Consider the following 24,750-nt stretch of genomic DNA (forward strand, 5'->3'; position numbering starts at 1 on the left):
ACTCCTTCTCTCCTTGTTTTGTTTCCCCATCAGAATATAACACCAGCAATCCTGACTTGTTGCTAGTCATATTTCAAGTGACAGGCATCAGCCTCCTGCCACCACTGGGAGTTGCCATATCTGTCATCATCATCTTCTATTGCTACCGCGTTAACCGGCAGCAGAAGCTGAGTTCAACCTGGGAAACCGGCAAGACGCGGAAGCTCATGGAGTTCAGCGAGCACTGTGCCATCATCCTGGAAGATGACCGCTCTGACATCAGCTCCACGTGCGCCAACAACATCAACCACAACACAGAGCTGCTGCCCATTGAGCTGGACACCCTGGTGGGGAAAGGTCGCTTTGCTGAGGTCTATAAGGCCAAGCTGAAGCAGAACACTTCAGAGCAGTTTGAGACAGTGGCAGTCAAGATATTTCCCTATGAGGAGTATGCCTCTTGGAAGACAGAGAAGGACATCTTCTCAGACATCAATCTGAAGCATGAGAACATACTCCAGTTCCTGACGGCTGAGGAGCGGAAGACGGAGTTGGGGAAACAGTACTGGCTGATCACCGCCTTCCACGCCAAGGGCAACCTACAGGAGTACCTGACGCGGCATGTCATCAGCTGGGAGGACCTGCGCAAGCTGGGCAGCTCCCTCGCCCGGGGGATTGCTCACCTTCACAGTGATCACACTCCATGTGGGAGGCCCAAGATGCCCATCGTGCACAGGGACCTCAAGAGCTCCAATATCCTCGTGAAGAACGACCTAACCTGCTGCCTGTGTGACTTTGGGCTTTCCCTGCGTCTGGACCCTACTCTGTCTGTGGATGACCTGGCTAACAGTGGGCAGGTAAGTTAGAGCTAGTGCTAGATCCCCTTTACCTTGAGCCTGGCCTCACCCTACCTCTTGATCCATATCTCCTGGCTCTTATCTCAAACAGCCCTGTACTCTGGACACTGGTCTAGGGAATCTAGCCAAAGTATGGAGTCTTCCTTGAGCATACTCTGCTCTGTCCTGCCTGAGCATTTTTGCTAATGGACAGCATTTCTCCTCCTATCTTCAAATCCTTCCCAGTTCAGCACATTTTTTCCTCCTGGATCAATCCTCATTTCTCTTCCAGCAAATGTTTTTTCTTTGTTTCAAGCACTGTTAGTACTTTACCTCTATTTTTTCCCTCTTATGGTTGTACTCAGTCCTTTCTGCTCTATACTAGCTGTAGTTGTGTTGGTTTCTTTGTATTATTCTCTGTATTAAAAGCATCGTGGAAGGCAATCTCCCTGAAGTCCAAATCTACATCCACATGGTCACCCAAGATATCTAGCACAATGCCTTGAACATTGAAAGTAAAATAAGTACTTGTCGACTGAGTGAGCGCTTCCACTCTTGAAGCACTCTCACAGATTAAAATGGAAATGTTTTTGGCTAAGAAACTATTGGAAGGTGATTGGAAATCACCACAACATCCCTTATAAATGATGAGCCCAGTGTTTTCACACAGTGGAGTCCGTGGAGAGCAGCACTGTCTTCTTTAGCCAGGTGGCAGGACACACTTTGAAGCACTCGGTTACTGCTCAGTCAGCCCTGTGTCCATGGCAGCGCACACAGTGTTGAGGTAAACATCGAAATATGGACAGACTAATGTGCCAGAGTAATGAGCCATGCAATGACCTCTTGAGAAGAAAAAATTCTCTAATACATGCCAATAAGAAACATTCCTTGGAATGATAATATCAACTCACTTGGCTCCCCTAGATCCTTGGGAAGGTAGGACTTTATTGTTATTTAGTCAGTTTATACATACTACAACACTAAATATTTAAGTGAGCCATTCTCTGGAATATTTTTTTCCTTTTTCATATGGATCCGACGTTTGCATATTATCAGTCATAGAGATTAGCACAGGCCTAAAAGTCAAAATAAAACTACATGGCCCACAAGTTAAAATTATAAAGTGATCCAGATTTGGTCTTTTACTGTGAAAATGCTTTTATACAATTTAATTTAGTAGGGATGTTATGCAATTGTACTATATCCTTTGCACACTGGAATGTGCCATGGGATAAACAAAGATTAAGACTCAGTCCTGAAGTGATCAAAACTGATAGCAATTATTATTTTTACCATAAGTCTTGGAGTTTCAGGAATAAAAAAAAAATTCAATTTTGGAAAGCAAAAATAAACATTTAAAATATCACAAATATTGTCTCTCAGGTTATCTGTAAGGATGTTATTGAAAAATGTGATGACATAAGTCATGGGGTTAGATAAGGCAGCTCTGGGGTTTGGCACTTCCTTATTTTGGCATGCTTTGTTTATAGTCTTTAGAGGGTTTTCAGGGAGAGAACATCTATTTTAAAAAATAACCATCTATCTGTACCTTTCTGTGCATTTCTCATTCTTTAAAACAGCACTTTGATTTTTTAAAAAAATCCTCTGCACGTGTCAGGGGCCACCATCAGCTATATTGTGAAAATAAAAAGGCAGCTGGAATTAAATGATGGGCCTCACTGTCTGTTTTTGCTATAGGTGGGAACTGCAAGATACATGGCTCCAGAAGTCCTAGAATCCAGGATGAATTTGGAGAATGTTGAGTCCTTCAAGCAGACCGATGTCTACTCCATGGCTCTGGTGCTCTGGGAAATGACATCTCGCTGTAATGCAGTGGGAGGTAGGTGTGGACCAGCATCATTGTGTAGTGGTAAACTTGTCTTCAAAATAAGATCATGTGTTGCTTCGAGCATTATTCCAGGGGTTACAAAGCAGTTATTAGAGCTAGTTGAGATCTGATATTATACAACCATCCCAGAACTATTTGGGGTTATGCTAAACAGCCTAGGTTTTTAAACTGAAAGCCGCATTTGGAGCATAAAGCTTTGTATCTCCTTTTATAAACCTTTGTATAATTACTCTTCTCTTGACACATCTCTTCACGGTTATTTAAATATCTGGCAAGAGACGAATACTAATAAATGTATAAGAATTATCTCTAATGATCATGTGGATAATATTCAGATAAGCATCTGATTTCTTTTACTTTGTGTTTTAAGGTTTTTCAGAATTATGTCTGGGAAAAAGATTTGATTCAAAATTTACTTTTATGGACATGACATTGTTTTATTGGGCAAAAAAAAAAAATCATTGTTTGAGATATTTGTTTAGGTTTTGAAAATTCTAGTGAAGAGGTTATTGAGGAAGGCCGTCTTCTTACTGCTTAAGCCTGCAAGACTGATTAGGAGACCTACTTTTCTCCTGAAAAGCTGGCTTGCTCTTTTTATCCCCAAGTTCAGCCACCTACTGTTTTTTTTTTTTTCTTTTAGGATCATTTTTCCCTGAACACACTGTCGTAGTCTCCCAGGTGCCCTCTGCTATGTCTTCTCTGCAGTTGTATGCTGAGTCCTTTTCACTGTTAGAGGCTGTTACTACTATTGACCATGAGACTGTAGATAGAAAGGGCAACAAACATCTGGGGTGCCAGGGTGAGGCTATTGTTCTAGGAAGTATTGTCCCTTGTTGTCCAGAAGGCAAGAACAGTTGAGGTCTACATTACTATACCATTTCCTGACTCTCTTCTCAGTACCTTGGAGGGCAGATGCATGACACATAAAGCAATAGAATTCTGGCATGCTTGTCCAATGAAAGCAGCCCAGCGCAAGTTCTCATTGAACTAGAACTGCCTTTTGCTGTCTCCTGTCCACTATGTGTTTCTATTCATGTCCTTCTTTATTTCTTAGGTGAGACAGGGTCTTAGGTCTCACCTGAGAAATCTGTGCACCCAAGTTCATCCTGGTTGGCTGCCAAATGAAGCCAAACTAATTCCACTCCTTTTTTTTTTTGAGACAGTCTCGCTCTGTCACCCAGGCTGGAGTGCAATGGCGCAATCTCGGCTGACTGCAACCTCTGCCTCCCAGGTTCAAGCAATTCTCCTAGCTCAGCCTCTTGAGTAGCTGAGATTACAGACATGCACCACCACGCTCAGCTAATATTTGTATTTTTAGTAGAGACAGGGTTACACCATGTTGATCAGGCTGGTATCGAACTCTTGACCTCATGATCTGCCCACCTCGGCCTCCCAAAGTGCTGGGATTACAGGCGTGAGCCACTGCACCCAGCCTCCATTCCATGTTTAACTTTTTGTTTTGTGATAATTTTAGACTTAGAAAATAGTTGTAAAAATAGTGGAGTTTCTATATACTCTTAACTCAACTTTGCCTGTTGTTAATATCTAACCTAAACCATAGTATGGCTATCAAAAACAGCAAATTAACCTGGATTCAGTGTTCTTAATTAATCCATATACGTATTTGTACTTCCAAGTCCCCAGTAATGTTCTTTTCTGAAACAGGATCCAGTCTAGGATCCCGCATTGATCTAATGTGCATGCCTCCTTAGTCTCCTTGACCTTGTGACAGTTCCTCAGTCGATTTTTGTCTTTTATGACCTTGACACTTATAAAAAGTTTAAAACAGTTATTTAGACGGTCTCTCACTTTGGGTTTCACTAATGTTTTCTCATGATTAGATTGAGATTACATATTTTGGGCAAAATTACCACAAAAATGATAGTGTGCCTATCTTCAGTGCGTCATATCCGGGGGAATAAGATGTCCATGTGTCTGGTTATTAATGTTAAATTTGGTCCTTTGGTTAAAGTGGGACCTGCTGCTCTTTGTCCATTTGTAAGTAATACATGCCTTTGACCTGTTTCTAAAGATACTAAATACCTGTTTAGCAAAGGTACTAGAACTTTCTTATTCGCCATTTACCCACTAATTTGACGATCTATGACTAATTCCTGCCTATAACAATTATTACTATAATGTTTACTTAAGGAAGATTTTCTGTTTTTCTTGTTCCTTCTATATTTATTAATATGCATTCTACTTTAAAAAAGATCTGTCTCTTCTGTCACCATCCCCTGTTCTTTGTTTACTAATTATGTATTTATATCAGCAGAGGATTTTGGATATTTGTTTTATTATATGAGTATCCAGTATTGTCATTATTTATTTTGTTGCTCAGGTTGCCACAGCTTGGGTCACTGGTCCAAACTACCCAACATTTTGCCCAAGGCAGATTCAATTGGCACCACTGCTGGCTCTGATTCTTCATCCTGTTCAGAATATGCATAGCCAATTCTCCAGCGTGGGTCCGGGTCACCCCCTCCCATCCTGCACCCTGCTGAACCTCACATGTTTTCCTGAGACCCCCGCATGGGGATGGCACTTCCTATCTAGCTGACATAGTTATTATTATCTAGTTTCTTGACTGAGATTTCTTCCCCCAAAACACTTCCAAAAGTTAACTTTGTTTTTCCTTGCACAGTGAAATTTGTTTAACCAAGTTTCAGCCACTGAGAATAATTTTCTGCTTGAAAGCTTTGACAGTTCCAAAATGAATCTTTAGCCGGGTATGAGTTGTATCAGAGACAATGCTGTTGTCACTGCCAGAATAAATTTACCTAGATTTCAGTATCATTCCCTATCCTTGCAACCCTGTTATTCTATAAACATGAGCTGGAGATTGTGTCTCTGTCTTTCCCTCTGTCAGTGCAGCCAGCTTATTAAGGCCCTAGGTGAGCTCCCAGCTTTCATTGTTATCACTGACTAAAACCTTTGCCTGTTGATATTTGCTGAGTGTGGAAGAATTTAAGCTAATGAGGAAGAAGTTCACCAACTTTTACAAGGTCTGAAGACAGTTAGAATATAAACAAGTTTTCCGAAGGAAGGAACAGGATCTGGTTTATTCAGCTAGTCTCAAAAAACCTTTTATAACCTTAGGATAAGAAGAGACAGCCCTGGGGAACCAGAAAGAGGCCATCCCAGTTCTCATTTCGTTTGATCTTAAGCCCACAGTCCTATTTCTCCCATCTTTGCTCGGGCTGCAGACACCAAGGTTATTTATCCATCCTCACGTTCGTCCTGACACAAAGCCGTTCACTTGATTAAGTGTGTGAACTCACGTAGTAAGCTCCTTCTCCCACCTTGACTTCTTCTTTTAAAAGTATTAGTGGTTTTTGTTTGTTTCTTTTTGGCATGTCTCAAAAACCTTAAAGACAGATTTTCAGCCTAGTCTTAGTTTCAGAGGCTTTTCTTTTACATTCAAAAGGTCCTTTGGAAAGTACACGAAGCCTGAAGACAGATGGATTCCCTCCAACTGCATTCATCTTGATGTTGTCCCTGCTGTAGCTTTTGTAGAAACACAGATGGAAGGACAGGTTTTGACCTCAAGAAGCTTGTAGTCTACAGGAAACAGTTGTTTGTTTCCTCTCCCTTCTTTTTAAAAAACTTACACATGCAGATATGTTTCTTATCTTACAAATTAAATAATGAATCCCCCTGTTTGATGTTAGACTTTAATTTTAAGGCATAAGGAAGAGGGAAGGATGTAAAAGGTCTTTCCTTAAGCTTGAACTTCTGCAGTTTGCAGTATAGCAGATGTAATTACCATTTTTTTAAAATCAGCAGTCTTATTTCAAAAAAGGAAATGTGGAATGTGCTTACCTTTGTATGATGAATCATAGATGGACAGTAAAGGGAACCAGATCTCCAGAGTCATCTTCTCTGTAGGCTCTGAGTCTGTGTGCTTGTGGGATCATGGATCAGGGCCACTTCTGTGACATGAAAGGCTTATGATCTGACCCATCGAGCCAGCTACCAAGCACCTGCAGAGAAGCCTGCTCAAGAGGTATGGTCCTGCCGGGCGCGGTGGCTCACGCCTGTAATCCCAACACTTTGGGAAGCCGAGGCAGGTGGATCATGAGGTCAGGAGATCGAGACCATCCTGGCTAACACGGTGAAACCCCGTCTCTACTAAAAATACAAAAAAATTAGCCGGGCGTGGCAGCGGGCGCCTGTAGTCCCAGCTACGCAGGAGGCTGAGGCCAGAGAATGGCGTGAACCCGGGAGGCAGAGCTTGCAGTGAGCCAAGATCATGCCACTGTACTCCAGCCTGGGCGACAGAGCAAGACTCCGTCTCAAAAAAAAAAAAAAAAAAAAAAAAGAGGTATGGTCCACCTCAACTGTGTGCAGAAGGATGATGGGATGCAAGTCTCCAGTGAAAACAGCTAATCTACATGACAAGTATAGTGGATCTACCCACTGAAGGAGAGTAAGTGTGGCTGCTTGGATTTCTCAGGATGACTGCCATTGGTAATATGGATATAGCACCCCATCCTGTACTGAGAGAGTCCCCAGTTGTATTGATACTTTTTTAAGCTATGGAACATTAACCTCTCTGTTCCCAATTGTTAATGAGCTATTGCTGAGGTGACTATTTGTTTTACTTTCTTGGATGTTAACATTAGAGTATTCACTACTTGAAGAAAAATGCTCTAAGCAGCAGAAGGTCTAACTGAATGAAGTAGGATACAAGGATTAGGGACAGAAGATTTCACAGAAAACTGTGAAGTCCCACCTAGCCTGCCTTTCAGTGACTCATAAACATGGATATTAAGGCTCCAAGCTCACCTCCACGCCACATTCTCATTCTGTGTTCATCACTTCATCATGATGAATGTCTTTTAGATCTTACCTCCAGGCTTTGTCTCATGCTATTTACTGGCACTGGAACACTTAACTAGTCTGTTTTTAACAGGCAAGTGTGGTTCAGTTGTGATAAATGCTTAGGAAGGGAAGGCAGTGAGCTCAAAGGACTGAATGCCCAGGTTGGCTACAGGCAGTGCAGTGTTATGGTCAGGGAATGAGACTTAGGTCAGCTCTTAAAGGAAGAGGAAGACTCTGGGACGTCCTTCTGAGTTACTTCTTTATCAGCCAATCTCCCCTGAATGCAGGGGAGCACAGGGAAAACAGAGAAAGAACAGCACTACACTGGAGAAGCCTCACTTTTATCAGGTGAGAAAACATAAACAGATGATAATAGAGCTCTTCAAAAGCCAGGTGGTACAGCTTCATTTCGCACAAAATTCCACCAGGGGCCTCGGGAGATGTGTTGCAGTTAGGTGAAGAGAGTGGTCAGAGAGAAAGGCTTCTTACTGAAAGTTCATTTGGTCCAGATAAAGAAAGCCATAAAGGAATAATTACCACTTCTTGAGCACTTGCTCCACACATCAACTCATTTAATCTACCAAAACTCTTTGAGGCGTGTACTGTTATTAATCCCATTTTACAATAAGAGAACTGAGGGCTCAGGAAGTGCGAAAGTTGTGGAGCCAGGAATCAAAGCCCTGTTGTCTGACTCTGTAGCTCACAGGCCTTAGTATTCCTGGTATACTGCTAGCCTGGCCAATGGAGAACGTATTTAAAATAGTAGCTATGGCCGTGTACAGGTACAGGCTCACGCCTGTAATCCCAGCACTTTGGGATGCTGAGGAAGGCAGATCATGAGGTCAGGAGTTTAAGACCAGCCTGGCCAAGATGGTGAAATGCCATCTCTACTAAAAATTAAAATATTAGCCAGGCATGGTGGCGGGTGCCTGTAATCACAGCTACTCAAGAGGCTGAGGCAGAGAATTGCTTGAACCCGGGAGGCGGAGGTTGCAGTGAGCTGAGATCATGCCACTGCACTCTAGCCTGGGCGACAGAGCGAGACTCCATCCCCCCCGCCCCCCCCAAAAAATAGTAGCTATGATTCCTATGATCAGTATGGATAGGATAGTCAGAGCTACTCTGTGCATCCTGGCAGTTGATATGAAGCCTTCCAGCAGAAGCTGAGGAGACAATCACATGTTTGAGGAACATTCAGTGATGGCCTCACTTCTCTGGGTGAATCCCTGTTAACAGAATCCAAGGCTGTTAATTTGTGTAGCATGTCACAGTATTGATGCCTTAAAATTTGAGATAACTGTTTTATCTTTATTTCCCTAAAGATATATTTATTCATTCATTCACTCAAAAAGTATTTATTGAGTACCTATTGTGTCGCAGGCATTGTTTAAAATGCCAGGGATACAGCAGTTTAAAAAGCAGTGTCTTTCTTTGAGAGACAGGAAGTCTAGTGAAGAGCCAGTATTTTAGGGACAGGTAATGAACAAAGAGATTATGTAATATAATGTTGGAGTTGGGTGGGGTGGGTGGGATGATTTTAGAAAGAAAAATAGACTTGGGGGATAGATAATGAAAGAGGCTGTCATTTCAGACATTTTAATCCTCTGAAAGAATACAAAAGAAAAAAAAAGAAAACAAATCTTTCAGAATTGTTTGAAGTAAGAACAAGACAAGAGGAGGTGATTGGTGTGTTACTGTTTTACGAAAAAGGAGAAAAAGCTTCATGAAATCGCCATTCAGCAAGGACAGAACTGGAGATGGCTTCTCTTTTACAAAGAAATCTCTGTCCCAGGCCTTCAGTCTGTTTGGTGTTCATACAAGTGTTTGTGTGTTGTGTGGAAGGCGGGTGAAGGCGGGTGAAGGCGGTCCTGTTCAGGGCCCCCTTTGGTGAACACAGCAGGCAAAATACTCTCGTCATCCCCAGCCAAACTGGCCTACAAGCACACTGACTTCCACATCCCTAGCATTTAGGCCTTTGAATAGAAGCTGACACGTAGCAGCCAGCTGAACAAGTATTTAATGAGGAGCAACACAACTCCAAGAAGGGCTCCTTAGTGTATTGTCAAGTTGCTGCAGCCTTGTGAGATGGGAAAAAAAAAAAAAAAAAAAAAGTGCAAATGAACCAAAAAGAAAGGGAAGGGGGTGGGGGAAGAAAGAGAGAGAAAAAAAGGAGGCGTTGGAGAGAGGGCTGAGGAGAGACCAGGATTGAAACACTTCATTTTCCTGGATTTCAAGGGAGCACAGTCTGGAAAGCAGATATGAAAACTCGGGGGTACTGCTTTGGGGAAAACCATCAACAACTTTGCTGCCCTGTTACGTTGGGACTACAGTCAAAACAGCAGCTGTGCACCAGATGCTGACTTTCCGAGGGATACCATTGCTGTCCCAGAGACCTGCCCTCTGAGGGTTGCGGAACTGGGAAGGGACAGGCAAGCGTAGTTTTCTCTTAAGAGCCTTTTGAAACAAATTAAAAGAAGCTGCGAGGGCCGGGCGGTTGTGGGTGGCTTCCATCAGTGAAAAGACTGCAGAGAGAGGTGGTGGGAGGGAGATGGAAGGAAGAGAAAGTCGTTCTCAAGCAGTGAAATAAAGAGGATTTTTAGAAAAGATGCCGTTTGAGGCACTCAGGGAAATTCTGAGGTGTTCAGCCCCGTCTCTCTGGCTTCAGAAACAGTCTGAGGGTGAGACAGAGACTTGGTTTGATGAACTAATTCTGCTGTGTAGGCATATGTCTTGGGTGGAGTGCCTCCGACCCTGGAACAAGAATTTGAGTGCAAGTAGTTTATTTGGGAAGAGATTGCAGGAAATGCCAGTAAGAGAATGAGGAAATGAGTCAGGAAAGGGAAGGAAACCAGTAAAGGATATCTTATCAAGTGAGTTACCACCATGGGTAACTGGAGTATAACTACGGGCAGAACACACACCTCAGTGTCATACCACCTGACTCAAAGGAGGCTGGGTGTTTTATCTTTCCAATTCCCATCAGTTTGCTGGAGGGCTGCTCCAGGCCGAGCTGGGAGGGTTCACTCCCCAGCCCTCCTGCCTGTTCCTCCTGGAGTTGGGCCAGCCTAACCGGAAGAGCCAGTGCAATGGGGTTGGGAGGTGGTGGTGCAGCTGGCCCTGCAGCATCACACTGAATAATTGTAAGGGGCATATGTGACTATTCTTATTTTGTGGATATAGGAAGTGAGGCACAAACTCTTGGCATCTCTTTTCTAAGTCCTCATATCTACTTTTTAAAGGAGTCAGGGCAAAACCAACAAATAATACTTACAATGCATATTGTTAGCTCTTCCACTTTTGAAGTGCTAAACTCAGTCATACTCTCTAAGCCTTCGCTTTTTTTCTTAGAGGCAATTCTAATTTTTTTTTAAAAAGGTGGTTCTTGTTATAGGTTAGCCCGGTGTAACATTTTCTCTGGACTCAGCCCACACACTCCTGAACTTGCTTTCTATGCAGTTCTTCACAAGAGAGAGGCCCAAGGTCAAGCATCATTTGATCAAATGTGCAAAGAGGAACTGCATTAATTCTATTGCCAACTATGCCCTGATCTGATGCCTGTAGCTAAAATGAGATTCTCATCCTTACCTCACCTCCACCACCAGTCACATCTACTTCCCGAAACCCAGAAAGGACAAGTGTTTGGGTTTAATGTGGGTAAATAATACCAGCTAAGGAGAGGGCTGCTCTTTGTAATTGTTTTTTTGCATAGCTGGCTTAGAAATTACAAATAACAACCACCCAGCAGATCCCATAAGGTTCCCCTTCTCAAGGTTGTATGCTGAGGAGGGCCCCATCAAGGCAGGGAGGGACACACTTGTCACATTTGGGAAGGGCATGTTCATACCGGGGACTGCCCCAGCTGTACTTGCTCCGGTTAGGGGAGAAATCTCTGAAATGTTTGGCAGAGATGAGCAAGCATGAAAGCTTCCTATAAAGGCAAAGGCAAATTTCTTCAGAGTAACAGTAATAAAGTGCACAATTCTAAATGCTCTTCCTGGAATCCAGTGTACTCTTTGGGCCTCAGTTTTCTCAACTGTAAAATGAGGATGTTGGATCCCGTCTCTGAAGACGTTTTCAATATTCTTTGTCTGACTCATTTGAAACCCTTAAAATATGTTTAATAACTTGTGTTCTTTTTTCCTGTGTCAAAATGCATCTCACATTCCTTAAGAAGCATCTAGGGCAATTGTTGCTCCAAATGTGGTCTTTGGAAGGTGCTGGTCCTCAAACTCTCTGTTTCAGATTTGCAATATAAGGACAGAAACCAAGATGTGTTTTGTACCTTTAATAGCAGTTTGATGTTGCCACAACACTCAAGTGGGATTCATTTTTCTTGTAATTCATTTCTACTGTATCTTACCAAAGCCTTTATTCCCAATGAATTGAGGGCAAAACATCTGGGCTTTTATAAAAAATTGATTGAGAAGTGCTCATTTGCAAGTAAGAAGGGAAAAGTTTTAATCACTTTTAATCTCACTATTCCACCTAAGCCACTTTTGTGAAAGAAACAGTGGTTAGGAGTTGGGGAGAGATTTGCATTTCTTTATACATATTTGTTTAGTCATTTCATAGTTTTAATCACATGCATTTTCCAAAATAAAAATATTTTAAGCACCATCATGAAAAATAAATAAGATACACAGTTTGGACCCAATGATTTTGCCAAAGTGGATTAAACATCCCAGTCTCCAGCTGCCTGAAACCCTGGGGAAAAAGCTGGAGTGTCAAAGGTCTCAGGCCATCAACTTGTTGCCAATCACCAGCTCTGTCCAGTTCCCCAGGACTGCCTGGGCTCTGTTACATGAGGTCTCATCCTAGGAAGGACCATTGGTACCCACCTGGCTGGCAGAGGGCTTTCTGCTTTCTAACCTCCTCTCACAGGGTTCAGGCTATCTCTGGCCACGCTCTTCCCTTCTTCTGCTGAGTGAAAGCAAATATCTGAGGCATTCTGAGGGACACTTAGAACTGAGGAGCAATTAAGAAATGCCCTCCAGGAGGGACTGGCCTCCATGTTACATGGTCATCCTACAAGTCCTAATGGAGGCCCTGAGAATGGCATTGCCTTAATGGCCATAGTAGGAAAAACGAGCAATGTTGCCTGATCACTGCAATTGAATATCAAAGATGTTAACTGAGAGGCACGTGTATACACACTGCCAAACATTAAACCATCTTCCTACACATTGCAGGGCATGAGAAAAAAAAATGGAGGTTGGGAGTAGGATGTCCAAAATGAGAGAGAAGGGTAAAGAAAGAAGAATTGCAAAAATCCGTAATTAGAAAGAAAAAAGCAAACATGCATTTAGCTGTTTTGGAAAATCTATGTTACATAAATAGGACATTTTTCAAAAGTTAAAGAAAGGTCAGCCTAAATCATGCACACACTGCAGATCCCCATCCGTACTCCTAATCTGAAAAACTAATATTAAAGGATTAGAGTATGACAGTTTGGGTCAAATGATGATCCTCCCTCCCCAGACTTGTCTGTTTTAAGCTTAGGAGGAGGCAGAAGAGTCATAAATTCTCCCAGTGGGGCACAAGGAGCCAGTCCTTTTGCCAGCACCTTTCAGACTACCCGTGACCTCCCTTCCTTGTGAAATTACCCATAAGTCAAAGATGGGAAGCAGGCTTTGTATCCCTTGGGAATATTAGGGACTCTCACAACTTTCCAAGATTTTAGGAAAAGTAGGAAGTAACCTATTTATAAGTCTGTTTGTTTTGGGAAGGGATTATTGCCTTTGTCTTCCTTTCTAAAATAGCATTCATTAATTTTTCTTTAAGTAAAAATATGCCCAATGCCATCTTCTCTCATTCCCCATGGAAACTTGCTTTGATCCACAGAGTACCTATAAAAAAAATTACAATAAATTCTGTAGTGTTTGTGACTAGGAAGATTAGGACTTGAAATGAATTGGCTCTGGGTTTATAGTCTCAAGGACAAAGACTTTGTCTTTGTTCTCAAGGACTATCAGCCATGAGATTGACAGCTGGGGTTTATTCTGATCCCAACATTTTCCTCCTCTGATGTTGGTCATGTCCTCCTCTGTCACTTCTGACCATGAGTATAGGGATTGTTGTTGATAGTCAGAGGAGAAAGAACTCTCTGAAATGCTTGGTAGAAAGGAAAAAGCATGAAAGCTTTCTAGAAAGGCAAAGGAGTTTCATCAGAGTAACAGTAATACAATGTGAGATTCAGAATGTTCTTCCTGGTTTAGTAATTTCACCTTCACAAGAAGGGGCTACATCAAGGCTTCCCCAGGGTAGCTTTGCAGCTACAGTCAGGTTGTGCAGATTCACTGAGACAAAGGCCTAGGGAGACAGGAGAAAGCACTTCCTTGGCGGCTGCGTTGGGCCAGCTTTACTAGAAGTGGAGTCTGACACACTTTTGTGCAATGATTTATTGAGGATAAGCTCTCATGAGAAGGAAGTAAGAGAAGCAGGAAGAGGCATGGAAGGAGTTAAGTGAACTTGTATTTCAAGAGAGGTCTAACCTCAGCTTGATCTCACAGGAAGCTCTGGAGAGTGTGAATTGCACCATAGTTACCCACCAAGAGCCAAGAGAATTGGACTGTTAAACTTCAACATTAATTTGTCATCGGCTATACGCTGCCTCCGAGAGTAAGGCGGTCATGTCCAAGAATCTCTAGGATAGGCAACTCCCATTGGCCAAGGACAATCCCCCAGAAAAGGGTGAAGGTGTGAGCCCTTATGAGCCAACACCTGTGGCAGCTGTAGGCTGCTGGCCCTAGCTTGGTCAAGGGGACCTTGGCAGGCACCAACTGCAACTGCTACATAAGCCAAAACAATTGAAGATGGAAGGTCTGTGTACTGTACCTTATCTAAGGAACAATTTATATCATATACAAATCCTATCCTTTACTATTATATGGTAGTACATATATCTCAAGGTGTGGTACCAAGGGGGCATCATATTTGATTAGATTGGATTACAAGATAAATCTGAAGAGGAACATGGAAGTAGCTCAGTTCAGTATATTCATTTTATAGAAGAGAAGAAGTATGTGAGAGTAAACACTTACTGGGAACCAGATCTGATTCTCAGTTTTCTCTTTTGCCTGAATTCAACTGAACTCATATTTATTAAATTCTTACTACGTATAAGGCACGATTTTAGGCACTGAGCAGATAAGTGAAACCCACCAAATTCAGCCACTGCCTTGTGCCTTAGGCATTTACAGTCTGGTTGAAGATAGGGAATGAAAGAAAAAAATAAGAGTATAAATACTATGCAAATCACAATTCAGATCTCACCCAAGAGCAATGTGGATTAAATGCTTGGGTCCTTTAAGGCAAAAAGCATGACACACAGGAGGATAGTTTGTGGTTTGTCTTAATGTGATGGGAGGCCTTCATCCCAAATTCCCCTGTATTTAAAACTATAAAAAAGAAAATATCCTGGCAGCTCTACTATTTGGGTGAAGCTGAAAAAGATAAATATTCAAGTAGAGTTCTGGAAAAGGGGAAAAAAGCAAATGAACAAAGAACAAAAACAAGCCATCCCTTTTCAAAATGTCATCTTGCCATGAAAGCTTCTTCAATTCCTTACCTAGAAGTGCAAATGTATTGAAAGTTTTACTCATTAAATAAGATTATTTTGAAGCTAAAGGCCAAAGATCCTACTTACTTTGGAGAACAGTGTTGAATCCAGCCCAATCTCTCCTTTCAGCCCAGGCATGTTTTAGTACTGGGATGTTTTCTATCTTTTTAACTGTCCTGTGCTCTGTTTACACTATATTAATCTGCTCATTTAAATTGGTGTTTTGTTTTAATGTTTGGCCAGAGTTTATGCACTGCCACTTTGGAGAGAATCTAAGATTCATTCATTCATTCATTCATTCACTCACTCAACAAAGCATTTGTTGACAGCCTGTTGGCATGGGAGACCCTTGCAATTGGCACCAAGAATACAAGAATGAGAAAGGGACTCAACTTGCACCCAAATGCTCACAGTCCAGTTAGGTGAGAAAAATAAGCAGCTGAATATATTAAATAAAATATGGTACATGCAAGGATAGAGCCCTGCCCAGGATATCTAACCAAGATTGACCCTAAGGATGTTCAAGGAAGTTTTTATAAAGAATTTGACCTTAGTTGAAGCCTGAGGCCCTGGTGAAGGGTTACCTCCTCCTTTATCATTTTCTTTATTGAATATACCATCAGAGGAAAATTATCGTTTTAAAATTTTGTTGATGTTGTTAATCTGTCCCCTCTGTCTTCCCACTAAAACAGCATTTCTCAACCTTTTTTAAAATCAGTGATATCGTAAGGAGCCTTTTTAAACAACTTTTTTTGTTTGCTTGTTTTGTTTTTTATTTTGTATAGATAGAGGATCTCGCTATGTTGTCCAGGTTGGTCTCAAACTCCTGGACTCAAGAAATCCTCCTTAAGCCTCCTAAAGTGCTGGGATTACACACATGAGCCACAGCACCTGGCCTGTAGACAACTTTTTTTCTAAACACTACTCTCCATGATGTTTTTCTGTAGCAAAACAGACATAATATAGAATGTACCATCTTAACCATTTTTAAGTGTACAGTTTACTGGCATTAAGTACATTCGCAGTGCTCTACAACCATCACCATTATTCATTTTTCTGTACTGAAATTTGCTCAACTGAAATTCTTTACCCCTTATAGGATAACTTCTCGTACCCTTTCCTCCCAGGTTGCCCCCTGGACAACCACCATTATACTGTCTCTGAATATACCTGTTCAAGGTACTTCATACAAGTGGAATGATACAATATTTGTCCTTTTGTGTCTGGCTTATTTCACTTAGCGTAATGTCTTCAAGATTCATCCATGTTGTAGCATGTGCCAGAGTTTCATTCCTTTTTATGCCTCAATACCTACATGAAATTTAATACCACATTTTAAATCTCTTTGTATACTCTGGGCCTTTGGAGGCTCACAAATCATTGTAATACATAAGATTTTTCCACTTCCCAAGAACCAGTTTCACCCTTTTGCTGCAATATCCCCCTGTAGAAAATGCCTGTGTTAAAACCTAAGCTCCGTGACCCTCTCTATCTTGTTGTCCACTGTGTCCCCCAGCATAACACCTAGCACATTTTAAGTACTCAACAATCATTTATTGAATACTTCTCTAGCCCTTCCCCAACCACTCCTTCCTTCTTATCTTAGCCATTATTATTAAAATTTGCTCTTAGAGTAATTACGTATGTATTTGTTACTTAGTGCTTCATGCTCCCCAGCCAGGCATCTCACCATGCTCATTTCCTTTGGCTGCACATGCCATTCTCAGTGACCCTGTGTTTGCTGGCTTTCTTCACAGAAGTAAAAGATTATGAGCCTCCATTTGGTTCCAAGGTGCGGGAGCACCCCTGTGTCGAAAGCATGAAGGACAACGTGTTGAGAGATCGAGGGCGACCAGAAATTCCCAGCTTCTGGCTCAACCACCAGGTAAGGAGTGAGTGTTTACAAAGGTCGGCAAGATTCAACCAAGTTTCCTCTTAGGTGGCAGAGAATTCTGGAATATTGAGCTTAAATCTGAGGGAAGGTCCCATTGTGTTCTATGGCCCTGTTAAATTTTGTTTATAAAGCAAATTTCAATACAGTGGATAACCCAATTATTATAGGCTCCAACCAGCTGATGTGTACTCTGAGAGCTCACAAATAGCCATTCGGAGGACATTTGTCACATTTTCCAAGCCCCCTTGGTCCTGGGTTAAAACATTTTGTTTGCAGCCTCTGCTACTTACTCCTGGGCCTTCACGTCAGGAGTTTATATTTGATTCCCTCTGGATTCCAAATGTTTTCTTCTGGGAATCTTCAGCTCCATAAGGAAATACTTAGCAGATGCAAAACAAGCAGGGTTTGTCAGGCAGCTGTAGTGAGAAGTGACTGTGGCATGCAGAAGGCTGTGTACAGGTGTTTGCAGGCTGTGCTCACAGACTTGGGAGAGGCCTGAGTGAGCACGCGTGGGAAAGAGGAGACCGACTCCTCACTCTGGAATTAAGGAAAGCAAAGAGGAGGAGAATGCCCCGGAAGGAACGAGAAATCTGTCTGTTGGGAACATCCTAATGGCCTCTTATTTTTCCTTGTTAAGAAATGCTAGCTAAGGCTGTCCATAGCAGGGCAGTCATTCTGGACTCATAAAGAGGCTGATCCAAATTGTTTGTTTGGGGGCACTTTGATGAGGGCAATGGTCAGAGAAAAAAGAAAACGATAGGTTGTGAGTGAGTCAGAACCAGCTATATGTCTGACACACCCAGGAAGGAGCCCTTAGTGAAGAATGAGAGAGAACAGTGTGGCCCTATCTCACTGAGAAAACTGTTCTTTCTACTGACTAAAACCTTTTATTGCCTCTTTTGGATGAATTCCCTCAACCATGAAGGCCGAGGCTAAGTTGTTGGTTTCCCTAAGGGCAAGGCAAATTCAGATAAGAAACAGAAACAACAAATCAGGCACAATCGGGAAGACAAATGGAGCAGGAAGCCTGGTCTGTGCCAGTCCTGGCCCAGAGCCACTTCAGCAGACAGACCTTAATAAAGTCCGAGGAGGGGGCGGGGGGGAACCAGGCTGTGGTGGGTCACAGGCTTCTCTGGAGTTTTGAGCAAATCCTCTTTGACACTAAAACTGTAAGAATATTTTGCATAAATTCTGAAATCAGAATGTGCTGGAGTGTTATGTTTCTTTCAAACTCTGTTGCCTCCTCTGCTGTATAGTTCTCGTAATGAAGCCATTATTCATGATGATAAAATTCTGAAAAGAATTTGCATAATACATTTTTTCTCATAATGAGATTTGTTGCCCTATTGATTTCAAGTTAATGCTTAATATTTAATTTAATTTACTGCCTGTAATTACAGTGCCAGAATAAAATAAATGTTACTTGTGTACCAACAATAGCACTCTACTCTTAACAGGGCCATCTGTCAATACTGTCAATTAGGTGAATTATGCAATTAATTTAACATCATGAACTCATCGGGTGGGGAGGGAGAGATAGGCTCCTAGGTGTGTTTGGAAAGTTGTTGGTATTAGAAAACAAGTAGAAAAAGTGCCAGCTCTCCCAGGTAGTTTTGAGATTTATCCATCCCACTCCCAGCCACCTGTGTGAGGGATCCCATTAGCAATGTTGATCTTACAATTGGGAGGAGCACACTCTATTTCCACCTATCAGACCATTTACTTAACTCCTGCCTGCTTTATTTCCAAAAAGGATTTGAAATGATAACAAAAATATTTGCAATGCAAAATAAAAATTAAGCCAGTGAGAGAAAACTCTTGCCACCTTCCTGGGCAGGATCTCCTGGATGGTCTCCTTGGATGGGAGCTGGATTCGGTTAGGGTGAACCCTAGGAAATGGCATAGAGTTAAGCATGCCTGACCCACATAGGCAGCTGTTTCACAGGGTTCAACCCAATGTTGTTGGAGAGGAATGGAGCATCCCAGAGGTCATCCTTGGCAGCTCGTAGAAGCTGCTACTGAATCACTCTACAAAATGTGTGGCCTATAGAAAATGAAACCATGCTAATGCCTGCATACAATTCTGACGGGGGTAATCAGCCCTGTTAAAATAGAACAGTGTATATGACCCAACTATATGACACTCTGGAAAAGGCAAAAACTACAGAGACAGTACAAAATCAGTGGCTGCCAGAAATTTAGGGGAATGGAGGGAGGGATGAATAAGTGGAATGCAGAGAATTTGAGGGGCAGAGAAACTATTCCGCATGATACTATAATGGTAGATACACGTCATTATACATTTGTCAAAACCCCTGGAATATACAACACCAAGAGTGAACCCTAATGTAAACTATGAATTTGATTGATAATGATATGTCAGTGTTAGTTCATCAGTTATAACAAATGTACCACATAGATGCATGCATGATGTCAAGGTGGAGAAGGCTGTGCCTATATGGGGAAGGGGTTTTGTGAAAACTCTCTGTACTTTCCACTCAATTTTGCTGTGAAGCAAGAACTTCTCTAAATAGAAAGGTGTTAAAATGATATTAAGGGCCACTACGTGGGGAATTTTCAGGTGTTGGGAGTGTTAGTGTACCCCAGAAGCCCAGCAGAGGATCATTGTGCTGTCAGGACCTATTGTGATCAGATAGCACCAGAGCCAAAAAGTATGGTAGGTTTTGAGCACAGCTGCCACCAGCACAAACCCCCCACCACCCTTTCCACATGGAACTGGCTGGCCTGCAGCAGCAGGCACTCAGTCAGCACATGTTAAATGCACAGGCACTTTTGGACCCTGCTTGCACTCACTATAGCAACAAGGTCAGCAGGCCACCTTGCCTTCCACGGAGCCCACCAACTCATGGTGCCCTTTGGATCTCTTTCCCGCTACAGGGCATCCAGATGGTGTGTGAGACGTTGACTGAGTGCTGGGACCACGACCCAGAGGCCCGTCTCACAGCCCAGTGTGTGGCAGAACGCTTCAGTGAGCTGGAGCATCTGGACAGGCTCTCGGGGAGGAGCTGCTCGGAGGAGAAGATTCCTGAAGATGGCTCCCTAAACACTACCAAATAGCTCTTCTGGGGCAGGCTGGGCCATGTCCAAAGAGGCTGCCCCTCTCACCAAAGAACAGAGGCAGCAGGAAGCTGCCCCTGAACTGATGCTTCCTGGAAAACCAAGGGGGTCACTCCCCTCCCTGTAAGCTGTGGGGATAAGCAGAAACAACAGCAGCAGGGAGTGGGTGACATAGAGCATTCTATGCCTTTGACATTGTCATAGGATAAGCTGTGTTAGCACTTCCTCAGGAAATGAGATTGATTTTTACAATAGCCAATAACATTTGCACTTTATTAATGCCTGTATATAAATATGAATAGCTATGTTTTATATATATATATATCTATATATGTCTATATCTCTATATATATAGCCATACCTTGAAAAGAGACAAGGAAAAACATCAAATATTCCCAGGAAATTGGTTTTATTGGAGAACTCCAGAACCAAGCAGAGAAGGAAGGGACCCATGACAGCATTAGCATTTGACAATCACACATGCAGTGGTTCTCTGACTGTAAAACAGTGAACTTTGCATGAGGAAAGAGGCTCCATGTCTCACAGCCAGCTATGACCACATTGCACTTGCTTTTGCAAAATAATCATTCCCTGCCTAGCACTTCTCTTCTGGCCATGGAACTAAGTACAGTGGCACTGTTTGGGGACCAGTGTTCCCGGGGTTCCTGTGTGCCCTTATTTCTCCTGGACTTTTCATTTAAGCTCCAAGCCCCAAATCTGGGGGGCTAGTTTAGAAACTCTCCCTCAACCTAGTTTAGAAACTCTACCCCGTCTTTAATACCTTGAATGTTTTGAACCCCACTTTTTACCTTCATGGGTTGCAGAAAAATCAGAACAGATGTCCCCATCCATGCGATTGCCCCACCACCTACTAATGAAAAATTGTTCTTTTTTTCATCTTTCCCCTGCACTTATGTTACTATTCTCTGCTCCCAGCCTTCATCCTTTTCTAAAAAGGAGCAAATTCTCACTCTAGGCTTTATCGTGTTTACTTTTTCATTACACTTGACTTGATTTTCTATTTTTCTATACAAACACCAATGGGTTCCATCTTTCTGGGCTCCTGATGGCTCAAGCACAGTTTGGCCTGATGAAGAGGATTTCAACTACACAATACTATCATTGTCAGGACTATGACCTCAGGCACTCCAAACATATGTTTTGTTTGGTCAGCACAGCGTTTCAGAAAGTGAAGCCACTTTATAAATAGTTGGAGATTTTGCAGGAAAATCTGGATCCCCAGGTAAGGATAGCAGATGGTTTTCAGTTATCTCCAGTCCACGTTCACAAAACGTGAAGGTGTGGAGACACTTACAAAGCTGCCTCACTTCTCACTGTAAACATTAGCTCGTTCCACTGCCTACCTGGACCCCAGTCTAGGAATTAAATCTGCACCTAACCAAGGTCCCTTGTAAGAAATGTCCATTCAAGCAGTCATTCTCTGGGTATATAATATGATTTTGACTACCTTATCTGGTGTTAAGATTTGAAGTTGGCCTTTTATTGGACTAAAGGGGAACTCCTTTAAGGGTCTCAGTTAGCCCAAGTTTCTTTTGCTTATATGTTAATAGTTTTACCCTCTGCATTGGAGAGAGGAGTGCTTTACTCCAAGAAGCTTTCCTCATGGTTACCGTTCTCTCCATCATGCCAGCCTTCTCAACCTTTGCAGAAATTACTAGAGAGGATTTGAATGTGGGACACAAAGGTCCCATTTGCAGTTAGAAAATTTGTGTCCACAAGGACAAGAACAAAGTATGAGCTTTAAAACTCCATAGGAAACTTGTTAATCAACAAAGAAGTGTTAATGCTGCAAGTAATCTCTTTTTTAAAACTTTTTGAAGCTACTTATTTTCAGCCAAATAGGAATATTAGAGAGGGACTGGTAGTGAGAATATCAGCTCTGTTTGGATGGTGGAAGGTCTCATTTTATTGAGATTTTTAAGATACATGCAAAGGTTTGGAAATAGAACCTCTAGGCACCCTCCTCAGTGTGGGTGGGCTGAGAGTTAAAGACAGTGTGGCTGCAGTAGCGTAGAGGCGCCTAGAAATTCCACTTGCACCGTAGGGCATGCTGATACCATCCCAATAGCTGTTGCCCATTGACCTCTAGTGGTGAGTTTCTAGAATACTGGTCCATTCATGAGATATTCAGGATTCAAGAGTATTCTCACTTCTGGGTTATCAGCATAAACTGGAATGTAGTGTCAGAGGATACTGTGGCTTGTTTTGTTTATGTTTTTTTTTTCTTATTCAAGAAAAAAGACCAAGGAATAACATTCTGTAGTTCCTAAAAATACTGACTTTTTTCACTACTATACATAAAGGGAAAGTTTTATTCTTTTATGGAACACTTCAGCTGTACTCATGTATTAAAATAGGAATGTGAATGCTATATACTCTTTTTATATCAAAAGTCTCAAGCACTTATTTTCATTCTATGCATTGTTTGTCTTTTACATAAATAAAATGTTTATTAGATTGAATAAAGCAAAATACTCAGGTGAGCATCCTGCCTCCTGTTCCCATTCCTAGTAGCTAAATCCATTTGCCTCATTTGGTTACTTTGCAATTTATGCAGAAAACGTCACCAAGTAAATAATCTCCAACTTTTTCATACTGTCTTCCTCAACTGACAGTCTCACAGTCCTTAAAAAAAAAAAAAAAAAAAAAGTCACAGAAGCTCAGTAACATGAGATGAAGCAGATGCTGCTCATGGCCTGCCTGCCATGCTGGCATCCTGGCATGATGTCCCTCTGAATGCCCAGACGACCTTTTCCCACAGTCTCAGGAGCTGCCTCTATCCACATGGCTGTTTCTTGCAGGGATTTTCACAGCCAATGTTTCTACCGCTTCTTCTGTTTTCTCTGTTCCTCATACTAGCGAGCTGTTGGCTCTCTTCTTGACTCTTGTCGTATTCCATGCTTCCCTTTTCTACCCAGATACCACATCCATTTGGTGCTTTTAATTGATTTACGTGAATGGTGAGATGAATATGCCTTAGGAAATTGTCTCCTGGTCATTTCTTGTGACAAAGTGCATGAGATTTTCTGCCTGCACTTCATGCTACCTGTTTTGGAATCTGAGAGATTCTGTAGCTTCTTCTTAGTTATCGACTGGGTTCTAAATAGTTAATGTCATAGTGCCTGCACCAGGGTATTTCAACCTTAGCACTGCTGACTTATTTTTGCATTGGATAATTGTGTGTTGGGAGGGAGGGAAGCCGTCCTGTGCACTGTGGGATGTCTAGCAGTATCCCTCGCCTCCACCCACTAGATGCCAGTAGCACCCACCCCACAGCTGTGACAACCAAAAATTTCTCCAGACATTGCTAAACGTCCCCTGAAAGACAAAGTCCCTCTCAGTGGAGAATCACTGAGCTAGATGATGTGGTCCTACTGTGGGCCTTAGTTATAGTCTTGTCTTTATTAGTAGCAATTTTAGTGGTTACTAATTGTAGAGGTTACCTGCTCCTCCATTTGCCAGCTTTGTGATCTGGGCAAATTACTTAACCTCTCCGTGCCTCAGTTTCATCATGTGTAAAATGAGATTTTACAAGCCTCATCCTTTACAAGATAAAATTGTGGTAAGAAGACACATGAGGCTTTTGAAGATGGGTCTTGAACTTTTTGGAAAGCCTTCACTACATGCTGGCCAATGTTAAGTTGGTTTAGTATGCCAAGGCCTGCTTAGGCCAAGAAGCAGATTTTTAGGTACAAACCTAGAGAGCATTTACAACAGAGGAAAATGGATACAGTCCCCAGGTCTGCAGGACAGGAAACATGGGTCCTGTGTGAACACATAATCGGGGGAGAGCGCTCATTCACTGAGTCACTGACTCAGTCACTGACTCGCTATGTCATCAGATTGAATCCTCCACTAGCTCGGTGAGGTACATACTATGCCCATTTAACAGATGAGGAAACAGATGGTCAGAGAGCTCAGATAAGAAGCCCAGGGTCTCACCATGTAGAATCTGGATGCAGGGCCAAGTTGTCTTGGAACTGGAATTTGGAACACCTGACATGCTTGGTTCTTTATTTCCTGCTGTTTCCTGAGGGAACTGACCTGCCCAAGCAGGACCAAAAGGCTACCCCATGAAGAAAAGCTCTGCTACTGGATCATTGTTCTCATCTCTCTCTGGGTCTCTGCTCAGTGGAGGCAGAAAAGATGCTTTTCCATTTCTATTGCCTGTCTTCCTCTCCATTCACATGGTAAGTGTTGTCTACATGCTTGCTGAGAGAACAACTGGAAGATGAGTGAATGTGTATAGACTGTGTTTCCTAATGTGTGAAATGTGTACTGGTATCTGAGATGATTTAAGATTGTGCCACCTTTATAAAAATAGATCCACCTTTATTTTAGTGGATCATTAACATACATTAGAAAAAAATCATTAACACAGCCTGGGCTTTCACAAATAATATTGCTTGAAATATGGCTGAGTTTAAAAACTTGAATTGATTATTAAAATACATTAAGTAGACGATACTCATGCATGACAACTACAGGAGGTGTTAATAGGAATAATTGAAGTCAGGGAGCTCTACCCAAGGAGGCAAATTCATATTAATTCCTAACATTTATTGAGTACTTGGTAAGCGCCAAACACTATTCTCTGTTTTACCTTATCTGCTTAAATCCTCTCAACAACCCTGCGAAGTATCTTACCTCCATCTTATAGAGGAGGAAACTGAGGCAGAGAGCAAGGTCTAGCTAAGGGTCGCAATCATTAGCA

At 42.2% G+C, this 24,750-nt stretch overlaps 1 protein-coding gene across 4 annotated transcripts in view; it reads left to right on the forward strand.

Annotated features, from left to right (window-relative positions):
- Nucleotides 1-22,520, forward strand: part of TGFBR2 (transforming growth factor beta receptor 2) — an 87,396-nt gene extending 64,876 nt beyond the window's left edge. For all 4 annotated transcript variants that reach the window (XM_001166647.7, XM_516343.8, XM_054680490.2 and 1 more), the window contains 4 exons: nt 34-833; nt 2,511-2,652; nt 16,801-16,928; nt 19,836-22,520. In XM_001166647.7, the coding sequence (XP_001166647.1) occupies nt 34-833; nt 2,511-2,652; nt 16,801-16,928; nt 19,836-20,015 (1,250 nt within the window). In that variant the 3' untranslated portion in view covers nt 20,016-22,520. The remainder of the gene's footprint in view (nt 1-33; nt 834-2,510; nt 2,653-16,800; nt 16,929-19,835) is intronic.
- Nucleotides 22,521-24,750: the final 2,230 nt, after the last annotated feature.

The sequence above is a fragment of the Pan troglodytes genome, chromosome 2 (genome assembly GCF_028858775.2).
Source record: "Pan troglodytes isolate AG18354 chromosome 2, NHGRI_mPanTro3-v2.0_pri, whole genome shotgun sequence".
Lineage (NCBI taxonomy): Eukaryota > Metazoa > Chordata > Mammalia > Primates > Hominidae > Pan > Pan troglodytes.